The following is a 12457-nucleotide window of genomic DNA, read 5'->3' on the forward strand; positions in this document are numbered from 1 at the left end:
AGACACTTGACAACTACTTTGGAAATTACTTTCTACGGGCCTCTGATTGGAATTTCTTTGAAAGTGAGGGGTTACTGGGTCCTGTTTTTTTTAATACGTCTTTTTTTAAATACTGTAAGTGGGGAAATGTGTATTTTTAAAATGTGTTACCAAACACTACGTAATTTAATGTATTGGTCAGTTTTATCTTTGAGGACCATGGTGTGCTTTTATTTTGAAAGCCCCAACCGGAAACTGTGCATGTTTGAATGTCGCGTGCTTGCCGGACCCCGCTTCTCAGTAAGGTGAGCACGTTCACTTTGAAAGGGACTTCATAAGGAGGACAAGCCGACATCGGAACCGCCGAATCCCCACGTCTAGTCCGTGGAACTGTGCGTACAAAGACCCGTAAAAGAAGGAAAAAGGAGACTCCCTTAATTACAAGAACCGCGGTGGAGTTGCTGGGACTTGGCGGGCGTTCAGACTCCGGTAACCGACGATGCTGAAGTGAAACGGAATAAGCTTCATTCAACTCGCTGGACTTCTTCCTTGTTTTTTTTTTTTTGGCACCGGAGTGCGACCCCACTAACTAACCAAACAAGTGTGTCCACTGAAGGTAGAACGGATCTTCCTTTTCTTTTCTAAAATAAATTTTAAAAAAATGCACTTCCAGCCTTGCTCCGAGGTGGCTCGCAAGTGTTGTCCAGGGAAGTGACTGACAGCTCGGCCACAGCTGCGCGTAATCACCCGCTCCCTCCTTTCACCTCCACGGAAGTCCATTTCTATTCCTTTCATTTTGTCGGGATTCGTAAAAAGTTGAACCCCGTTTTTGAAAAGGCAAAGGGATGATTATTTTTATGTGTCATTTATGATTTTTTTTGGAGACATTTCTTGGAACTTCACGAGGGGGCACAAGCGCTCTAGCTTGGCCGGGGAGAGGACGCTGGTCGGCGGCGTGATAACCCGGGCAGGGACCGCCAACATCCATCAGATTAAGATCAAGGCAGCCCTCGGAGGGACTGCACCCTAGAAGGGTCCACTCATTCTGGGATTAAACCACCACCTTTCCTGGGGAATTCTACCATGTCAGGTGCAGGGGATTGCACATGGTCGCTCCTCATCTGTGTGATGGCGCTCTCATGTGGTAAGTACACCCTCAACCCACCCTTTGGGCAAGCCTACTACCACTTCCTTCTAGTGGGGTACCAATTGTGATGCATAGACGAGTTATGGTGCCAAATTTGTGCATCTGCAGAGGTAGCTGCCGCTCTGATTGGTCAATCCACAAGAAGGACACACTTTTTTTTTTGTGGCTACACAGACAAGTCACAAATACTCTGGAGGTTAGACACCACTATCACCCTCCTTTTGATTCCATGGCCTTATCCTATGTTCTTTCTTGCGTGCTCTGTTTTATACAAGCAATAATCCTATATAGTTTGTCCCACATAAGCCACCGATGCAAAATATGTTTTGAATTTTGACTCACTGGTCCGCAGGATGCACAAGGCGTTAGAAAAAAGTGATGTGGACTCTCTTATTCAGCATTGTGTGACAGTATATTTCCTCAAAGGAGTAGTATGAAAATAAGGAATCTTTGAAGGCTTAGAAGTCTCAACACAGTCAGTATTGTCTAAATAGCTGACAACACACAGTAGCAAGATAAGCATCATGGTCTGCATGAGTGCCAGGGAGCCACGGTTCGCTCAGGGCACTTGGCTTTGGGCGAAGAAGTGCAGAGAAACAGCTGGAGATCTGGACTACAGACTGTACCCCCAGCACAGAGGTGGGATTTGTACTTCAATACTTCAAAGAATTCAATACTTCAAAGATTTTTTTTTTGCAAGAGAAGCCATGCTGTCTTTACCAAACAAAAACAATAAAAAAAAGTTCCAGAAGACTCCAAATAGGGGGGGGGGGGGGGGGGAAGACCGCACTGACTGATGTTGTACTTCAATGGAGTCCCTAAGGCCGACAAGGGTCGATTGTCGTTCTTTACCTGTCACCGGAGACCAGCGACTTGGGACTCTGAGTGTAAATGTGCAGAAACTAGGCTTACACCCAATGATTCGACTTTGGACGAAAGATCGTAGGATTTGGACAATAGCACAGTGACACATTGGCGGTCTAAACTAACTGTTTGTGGGTTGGTAGTTTGTTTGCATGGCATGAGTCTGAAAACCGAACTCAGCACAAGAATAGTTTTGTCTGAACTCTGAAAAGGGTTGAGGACATGAATTTTGACCTAATTTACTAATACACATAATTGATCCCAAGATACACATCAACCTAATAACTTATTGGTGATAGTCAATGAATATTACTTGGTATTGTAGCAGGGGAGCTGCGGTTGGGCGAAGAAGTGCAGAGAAACAGCTGTGGATACTACAGACTTTACCCTCAGCAGAGAGGTGGGATTTTTAGCCGTAGACTTGACTGCAATAATTCAAAGAATTTAATACTTCAAATATTTTTTTGCAAGAGAAGCCATGTTGTCTTTACAAAACAAAAACAATGAAAATAAGTTCCTGAAGACTCCAGATAGGGGAGAAAGACGGCACTGACTGATGTTGTACTTCAATGAAGTCCCTAAGGCTGACAAGAGTCGATTGTCATTGTTTACCTGTCCCCGCAGACCAGCGACTTAGGACTCTGAGTGTAAATGTGCAGAACTTAGGCTTAGACCCAAAGATTTGACTTTGGAAGAAAGATAGTAGGTTTGGGACAACAGCACAGGGACACATTGGCGGTCTAAACCAACTGGTTCTGGGTTGGCAGTTTGTTTGCATGACATGAGCCTGAAAACCAAACTCAACACAATAATAGTTTTGTCTCAACTCTGAAAAGGGTTGAGGACATGAATTTTGACCCAATTGTACACTAATACACACAATTGTTCCCAAGATATACATAAACTTAATAACTTATTGGTGACAGTCAATGAATATAACTTAGTATTGTAGAATCTGTTGTAATCTCTGTGAAGTTATTCATCAGATACGTCAAGTCTTTGTTGTGTATTTTATTTCCTTGTAGTCTAGATGATTGTCCTCTTCAGTATTTGTTCAGGTCCTTGATGTCTTTGAAAACAACATCCTTTCCGCCATTTAACTTGATGTAGATTTTACAGTTGGTGTTCCAAAGTTGGATACGTATCATTCTTCAAATTGATTAAATATATTCTAATGACAATTATGGTTGAAATTAACGACTACAAGCATTTAGTTTTGTTTATTTTTATACCATGATTAGCATCAGCCTCAAATATCAACTGCACAACAAATCATTATTTGTTGTGCATTATTTATTTATATATTTATTTCGCGCATACAGTAGATCTCGGCCCATTCGCGGTTCGTTGTTTATTTCCTTGCATATTTGCAGATTTCGTTTCTCTGCTTTAAATTGTAAATTAATTTCTTTTAATTGTAGTTTGGAATAGAAAAATGCTTTGGTGGCGCTGGCCACAATGGTAAAAAGTGTGCTGCAGCTATGAATGCAGCAGAGGGCACTGTCTCACATGTGAAGTCACTCAACATTTTCCAGCAGGAAGATGGTTTGACAAGACGAGATGTGGTGTAACTGCACGTTTTGTAAATACAATAGTGCGTACTGTATGCCTGGAATTTTTTAATGTGTAAAACTATTTTAAATGCGTTAGATAACTAAGAGGCAAACTATTTCAAAATAGGCGCTTTTTAAGGGAAGATATGGGCGATATAGTCTAAAATTTATATTGCGATATATATTGCAGACTCCTGCGATAAAGATAAATATCACAATATATTATTTGCCTGCCTTATAAATGATAATAGAACCATTTTAAAACCAATTACAAATGTTCCTAATTTGGCTGCTGACATATGCAGTAACATGTTACATAATTTCTGGTTGTACTATTTTCTCAATTTACTTTGTGCTGCAACATGTTTTATTTACACTTTTGTTAAAATGTAATACGCACTCATTCTTCTACATGCATTTTGGGCGATACTACAAATTTTAGTATCGATCTACTAATACCAAGTAGTTACAGGGGAATTATTGGTCATATCAATGCTGATATGATACTTCACATTTTCAAGATATTTTTTTTTAATCAAAAATATAATCAGACAAAACAATACAAATTACATTTTGGAATTATGTCCCACTATTGGCTTTGATTTTAAAGAGGAACTGCACTTTTTGGGGAATTTGCCAATCGTTCACAATCATAATGAAAGACAGGACGACGGATGGATTAAAAAATGTAAAAAAAAGCATTTTAACCTGTAAATAAAAGTCCGCTTGCAGCGTAGCCAATGGGGGTCCTCTATTTCGCCCCAAAAATCCAATAAATAACCATTCAAAAAGCGGCAACAAAACTCCATTTACATTTTGTGACTTGAATATTAACCAAGTATTAGTGATATTGTTATTATAAGCTCTAACGCAGACCAACTATTTATAGCGGCGACGTGATAACTACTGCGTGTCCCTATGTTTATATCGAGTGGTCTGCTGTTTCTTCGCCTCTTTGTTACGTGGAAGTTTATTGTCGATCATAAATCATGCATCTCACCTGGACAGAAGAAGTCTGGGTAGGTATTCCAACAAGTTGGTACACTTTTGACGGCCATTTAGGACCCACAAATGGCGTGAACGACACAAAAATATCCCTGTACCCCCACCCCCACCCTGTTTCATCGTGAGGATTATGAGTCATTCTTCATCTAAATGGGAATATATGAACATTCTAGCAGTTGGCATCCTAATGACAGCAGATATTGTACAGTAAGTGATGTTTTATAATGTTTGTTGGCTTTCATAAAGTCTGCGGTGAGTAATAATCAGTGATGAAGAAAAAAAAGCAAACGTGATGCGTAAAATTATCAAAATATGTAGATATTAAATGTTATTATAGATGTGCCCGTTACTACATTACATATATATTAACATCATGTATATGAAACCTTAATGGAGTTGATTGGCTTTATAGACGTAATTGCGCTGCTCCCTTAGACAATTGTAAACAGATTTTTAATTGCATTTATTTATTAGTTAGAATGCAAATGCAAAAAAACAAACTAACCTTCCTCTGTTCAGGCCCTTATTTCCAGAGTTTGTGAAGAATAACAAAAACCACAAAAGGTTTATTCATAGTAAAAAATACAGATCTAACCACAGTCGTATCGACCTGATACTACAGTACTTTGTACCGTACTGTCGATAGTTGTATCCTTTTGTTTACATTCAGGAGCTTTAGCTTTCCTACGGTGTATAGTGGCGCATGTTCAGCTATTCCTCGTCCTTCTGGGGTGACATTTGTAAGAAACGTTGTTTATTGGCTGGCATGGAGGCGAGAGTTATTGACTTAGAAGTGGCTTTGTAGTTGCACTGTGGTCGACATTAGCTGCCAGCGAGGACCATCCATTGCGATGAGGAGGCGGTCAGTCGCTTGTCGCTGTCAAATTTGCGGGTCATAGATAAAATGTGTCATCAATATGCATTATCACGATACAACAATGCTATTGAAAAGTTATATTGTCGGGCAAATTTGAACCTATGGCTCTAGAGCCAGATGTGGCTCTTTTGATGACTGCATCTGGCTATCAGATAAATCTTAGCTGACATTGCTGAACACAATAAGTAATGAATAATTCCACTGGTAATCAGTGTTAAAAATAGCGTTCAAAATATAAAACATTGTCATTCATTTTTATCCATCCAACCGTTTTCTACCGCACCTGTTGAAGAAGTCATATTAATGGTAAGAAGTATTTTATTTATTATTGGTTAGCTTCAGAATAACAATGTTATTAAAAAGAATAAGGGACTTATAATACTCTAAAAATGTTGGTCTTTCCTAAAAATGCACACATTTATTTGTATTCAGTGTTAAAAAATATTATATGGCTTTCACGGAAATACATTTTTAAAATATTTGGCTTTCATGGCTCTCTCAGCCAAAAGGGTTCCCGACCCCTGGTATATATTCTATAACATGATTGGTGAAATGATCGAAGTCTGGGCATTTTAAGCAAATTTGAGCAGAAATCGTGATTATCTTGATAGTTGTTATTAAGGTTGCAAAAGGGTGGAAGAAATACCAAAGAGTTTCCAGTAAATTTCCATGGGAAGTTAAGATGGGAAATTTTGTGTTGGGTCATAATCAGTTGGGCACTGCGGATGTGTCTGGGGCATTGTAAATCGTTAGATTTTAAAATGTAATTCTAGTAGGTGACCCCTGTTTTTATCAATCAAATCAAGTTTACAATTTCAATCGTTTCCAAAACTCCCCAGCTTAATTTACTGGAAACTTTCCGCAAATTTTCAGCCTTTTCAATATTTTATTTTACTCGTCTCTGCTGTCATACCCACATCCCAAGTATTTTACACTTTCCTACCTTCAAGTGACTCAAAGCCTTCCGTTTTACGGCAAATCCAGCAGTAATCGAACCAGAAGTCCTCAGATTGTCCGACTGCGATTGTGCCATCTGAGCCACTGCAGCTACCTGTGCAGTAATCTGACTATTAGGTATAATTGGCTGCACAATGGGTTAGTTAGCAAGTTGTGTGGTTACGGCACAATGTGCGGCACAATGTGCGTCACCATTTAGGCTATAGTGTTCAATACCGTCCTCTGTCGTACTCATTTTCTTATTTCCCTTTCACAAAAGAAACGCCTACGTGTGCGGAAAAGGAAAAAAAAGCACAAAACAAGACTCCTCGATGGTTTTAATGTGCTGCATTGCTGCTGCCGCCTACACATATGCTGATACAGCCCCCCGTGGTCAGTGTTGTTAGCGCTGGGATGCCCACCTTCCTGGACAACCACGCCGTTGCTGTCAAGAGCAATTGCGGTAACAGATTTGGCTCACGGTCGGCTGCCTCTGAGGTCGGCGTTTTTTGGAGAGGTTTCTTGCCGCGGAAAGCGCAAAAGTTTCTTGCACGCTCACAGAAAGAGGCTGCCCTCTTGTTGCACATGAGGACCATTTGCATTGGATCAAAAATGCTCTAAGCAGGAATAATTCCAGAGTGTGCGGAAAGACAAATAACTAGTGTAAAGGCCAGGAAGAACACATTTCTAGTTGTTGATTTAACCAATTTATAAGCCTGAAGAAAGTGGTTTCGGAAAAAGGCAGGACTCGTAAATTTGGAAAGTGTGAAGAATTTGAAGAAATGGTTCATTTGTGGACTACATTACGAGTGAATATAAGGTTAACAAAACATAGGACTTGGGTTCTTTGATACTTTTCGTACGTCCTTTCGTGACACGTCCCGGAGTTTGCATATATCGGACATATTTGTGGCGGGTGCTAATCTAGTAACTCCAAACAAACGGATGGCACTGCAACAACTAAGCCGCAAGCTTGTTTTAACCAACAAGAAAACCCAAAGAAAGCTGTTTCAGGAAAAGTCAGTAATCATAAAATTGTGAAAGATGTGAAGAATTTAAAGACAAGACTGGACCAAGTTCATGGTTTCCCAATATTGCCAAGGTACCCCTGGCGGTGGGGGCATGGTTACGGGCGTAGTCACCATGACGTCATCGTATAATTTGCATAATTTTCTATGATATTTTCTTAAATAAGGCTCTAACTTTACACATGGATTAAAAAAACAAATCTGTGTTATTATTAATTAGTATTAATTTGTATATTATATCGTTTTGCTATATTTTCAATTGTTGATGCTTAATGTACTTATGATAATTTTTCAAGTGTCTACAGACCTTTAGTGGCTTTTTCTTGATTAAAAACGACTAGCTACAAATCTATCATGTTTTTCTAGTGTTATTATAGAATGAACTCGTGTTAAGAGACTCTACTTATGTCCCCGACTAAAAGCAAGCTACAGCGAGCATGACGTCACACTTGCTTCGCGCTGCTGCTCCAGTTGGACTTTCTTTCCTTAAACGCCGCCACTGTCCTCTTAATATTTGCACATCTTGGAGGTAAAACCTGGTTGAATTTATTAGCATAAGATTGGTAATAGTTGAAAATAGCGTATAACTATTCACTTCTTCTGGAGACTACAATACATTATGTGAAAAAAACCCTTATGTTTAAGGTGTGGCGGCTTCAATTTTGCCACGATCAGTTACATTAAGGGGAAGTTACGAGTAAATGAAAGGTTATCAAAAAAAAATATACTGCCCATTCAAACCAAAGTAGCCGTCTGTTTTGTTTTACACAATACGTTCTTTACGTCTAGTCGTGACATGTACTGGATTTTATGTCAGTCAGAAACATTTGTGGCAGATGCTAAAATGTTAACTCCAAACAACCAGATGGCACTACAACCACTAGCCGTGAGCTTGTTTTAAATGATAAAAAGCACAAAGAAGGTTGTTTCGGGAAAAGGAAGTCATTGTAAAAAAATATTTGAAAATTTAAATGTAAAGGCTAATCATTGTGTGGACTTAGTTACTATTGAATACTTTTAACATAAGTTAACAAAACAATGAAAAACTGTACATTGTGTGTGCAAAAGTTAAGATGTTAGCGACTGTTTTGCAAGGTTAGGGAAGTGGTCCTGGAACCTTAACATACTGTAGGGTGTACTTCCTTATTCCCATTATGCCTCGCTGCACGTACTAATGAGATAGTTGTTATAGGATTCAAGTATTTAGCTGTTTGTGAGTTTATTTGTTGCGCTAGGTTGCCTCTTGTATGTCTTCCCCCTTTACCCTTTTTGATGGCATGCCTTTAATGTTTCGTGTTTTACCATTTGTTTGATTGGTGTTGTGTTAGGACCTTCCCTACATTTCTCCTTCTATGTAGAGATGCTCATAGTCATTGTTTTCTATTTCTGATGCAATAAAGAGCATTCCTTACCAAGCAAGCAGAAGTATCTCTGACCAGTCTATCGTTTGCTCAATATCACCATCACATGTAAATATACACCACGATACACATGTTCAAATTGCTACTTTTACGTATGTTACAGCTCCAAAAATTCTACCTGTGTGTTTGAGGGCAAAGGTTCTTTAAAGCTTTTTTTGCGTTTGGTTATGATTAACATCCCAACGCGTTTTTGAGTAAGCCCCTAAAAGGCATTTCAGAAAATGTCCATCTTTGCTGCCGTAATGACGTTTTTTGTGCGACCGAAAACCTGGAGGTGGACAGAAAAGTAGAATTACAGTAGTACCATAGTTTTCGGACTATAAGGCGCACTTAAAATCCTTTCATTTTCTCAAAAATCGACAGTGTGCTTTATAACCCGGTGCGCCTAATGTACGGCATAATTTTGGTTGTGCTTACTGACCTCGAAGCAATTTTATTTAGTACATGGTGTTAGGGCTGGGCGATATACGCGATATATTGCGGGTTTGTCTCTGTGCGATATAGAAAATGACTAAATCGTGATATTCGAGTATACGTTCTCATGCAGTTGCTTTTAGCTGCTGGCATTACACGACAGGCTCTTCCCACTGCTTCTTGTGTCTCCTCACAGACAGCAAGCACACCCTCTACATACGTCACATAGTGTCACGTCATACATCACATACGTACAGAGGTAGCGGCATGGGTAACGTTAGCTGTGATGCGAGTGGTAATACGAGAGAAAGAAGGTGCGACTCTGGTAACAAATGAAGGAAGAATTAATTCCCAAGAAAAACAGTAGGGAGTCCATCGTCTGGCGGTGGTTTGGCTTCAAGTGGGAATATGTCGAACACACAACCGTAATTTGTCAAGTGTGGGGCAAAAGCGTTTCTACAAAAAGTAGCATTACTGCTAATATTTAGCATAATTTGAAAAGTCACCTGCTAGAGAATGAAGAGTGCTTACTCCGCATGTCAACATCTCCATTCGGTGCCACACGCCCACACCATCAAAATGTCGAGGCAAACATTTCCAGATCAACACCGTATGAAAAAAAGAGTCGACAACAAAAGGAGATAATGTCCGCAGGAACCTACCACATAGCAAAGGACGAACACTATTTGATTTCCTATTATGCAGCTCATTTTTATTTGACACTTACTGAAATATCTTGTGTGACATCATGTTTTTAAACTATTGTAGTGGCGTTCTGTACAAAAAGTGCACTTTAATTTAGTGTTGTTTTGATAAGTCATCTTAGTGACATCATGCACAAAAGTGCGCTAAAAGCTTGTTTTAAAATGTCTCTGACAATCTTGCACTTTCTGTTTTGGAAATGACATGAATGTTTGTGCCACTGCTTAATAACAGTTTAATAAATACAGTTTTGGTAAATTGACTTAGTTGTGATTTCCCTCTCTGCCTGAAAGTTTAAAATGAGGATATATTAATGCAGTATGAACAAGAATGTTTTAATGTAGACACATAGAATCATCATACTGGTGTGATTATATGTATCAAGTGTTAATTCAAGGCTAAGCCAAAATATCGAGATATATATCGTGTATCGCGATGTGGCCTAAAAATATCGAGATATTAAAAAAAGGCCATATCGCCCAGCCCTACATGGTGTAATGATAAGTGTGACCAGTAGATGGCAGTCATGTGTAGACTGCAATATGATGGCAGTAGACAACACCAAAATTTCAAATGTTCCATTGAGAATATAGAACATTACCCACGGCGCTCAAAAATCTGTCAAAATGTTTTTAGTACGCCTTCGGTAAGCTATGACGCCGCACTGCTTGATGGATTGTCGGCGCATTAAACATACAAGTATTATTATGGTGCGTATATAAGGACCGCAGAATAGCACCTATTAGCAGACATATTACCTGGCGTTTTGTTTCGCAGTATTATGCAAAACCAACTTTTCTTACTTTCTGGTACCTGCTGATGTATGTTTGGGATCTGCATAGGTCCTGAAAATGTGCGCGCCTCCGCAATTGTAGTCCGTGCCGACACCGTAGTTATAAGCTTCTTCTTTTTCTCCACCTTCTTATGAGGCATTCATCTTCCGCTGTTGCCATTTCTTATGTAAAGGTAAAGTTCTTACTTTTTTCTGTCAGTAGACTAGCTATCAAAGCGCTAAAAACTTTAGTGGGTTTACGTAATTCACAAATAATGGACAAATGAACACTTAGCATCCGTTTGACCTTTTATTTAAGACTTGTTGGCGAAAATGGTGATGAGTGGGGGTGGGAGGAGTCTTCTGTGGATTTTGTTACAAGATTTTGCTTGAATTGAATAGGAAGTTAATAGATTTTTACTATAGATGTCCGATAATATCGGCCTGCCGATATTATCGGCCGATATATGCGTTAAAATGTAATATCGGAAATTATCGGTATCGGGTTTTTTTTAAATTTTTTAATTTTTTATTAAATCAACATAAAAAACACAAGATACACTTACAATTAGTGCACCAACCCAAAAAACCTCCCTCCCCCATTTACACTCATTCACACAAAAGGGTAGTTTCTTTCTGTTATTAATATTCTGGTTCCTACATTATATATCGATATATATCAATACAGTCTGCAAGGGATACAGTCCGTAAGCAAACATGATTATGCGTGCTGCTGGTCCACTAATAGTACTAACCTTTAACAGTTAATTTTACTAATTTTCATTCATTACTAGTTTCTATGTAACTGTTTTTATATTGTTGTACTTTCTTTTTTATTCAAGAAAATGTTTTTAATTTATTTATCTTATTTTACTAATTTTAAAAAAAAGTACCTTATCTTCACCATACCTGGTTGTCCAAATTAGGCATAATAATGTGTTAATTCCACGACTGCATATATCGGTTGATATCGGTATCGGTTGATATCGGTATCGGTAATTAAAGAGTTGGACAATATTGGAATATCGGATATCGGCAAAAAGCCATTATCGGACATCCCTAATTTTTACCTTTTTTATGACTTTATTTGGCCCCCATTACTTATTTCACAGACATACTCAATTTAAATAAAAGCGCAGGGACTAAGTCTTTGTTTGGGAACTCGATTTCGTGGAATGATACACGGGCAAACGGACTACCGTATTTTTCGGACTATAAGTCGCACCGGCCGAAAATGCATAACAAAGAAGGAAAAAAACATATATAAGTCGCACTGGAGTATAAGTCGCATTTTTGGGGGAAATTTATTTGATAAAACCCAACACCAAGAATAGACATTTGAAAAGCAATTTAAAATAAATAAAAGAATAGTGAACAACAGGCTAAATAAGTGTACGTTATATGACTCATAAATAACCAACTGAGAACGTGCCTGGTATGTTAACGTAACATATTATGGTAAGAGTAATTCAAATAACTATGACATATAGAACATGCCATACGTTTACCAAACAATCTGTCACTCCTAATCGCTAAATCCGATGAAATCTTATACGTCTCTTACGTGAATGAGCTAAATAATATTATTTGATATTTTACGGTAATGTGTTAATAATTTCACACATAAGTCGCTCCTGAGTATAAGTTGCAAAGCCAAACTATGAAAAAAAAACTGCGACTTATAGTCAGAAAAATACGGTAGTTTGTTCGATGACTGCGACACGATACAAAAAAAACGCTGCAACACTTTGGCAGGAAT

General features: G+C 38.6%; 1 protein-coding gene across 1 annotated transcript in view; it reads left to right on the plus strand.

Annotated features, from left to right (window-relative positions):
- The first annotated feature begins 267 nt into the window (after positions 1 to 267).
- Positions 268 to 12457, plus strand: part of tmem132e (transmembrane protein 132E) — a 1017037-nt gene continuing 1004847 nt past the window's right edge. Inside the window, exon 1 of the mRNA XM_062048945.1 lies at positions 268 to 1123. Coding sequence (XP_061904929.1) covers positions 1063 to 1123 — 61 coding nt within the window. The 5' untranslated portion in view covers positions 268 to 1062. The remainder of the gene's footprint in view (positions 1124 to 12457) is intronic.

The sequence above is a fragment of the Entelurus aequoreus genome, linkage group LG05, assembly GCF_033978785.1.
Source record: "Entelurus aequoreus isolate RoL-2023_Sb linkage group LG05, RoL_Eaeq_v1.1, whole genome shotgun sequence".
Lineage (NCBI taxonomy): Eukaryota > Metazoa > Chordata > Actinopteri > Syngnathiformes > Syngnathidae > Entelurus > Entelurus aequoreus.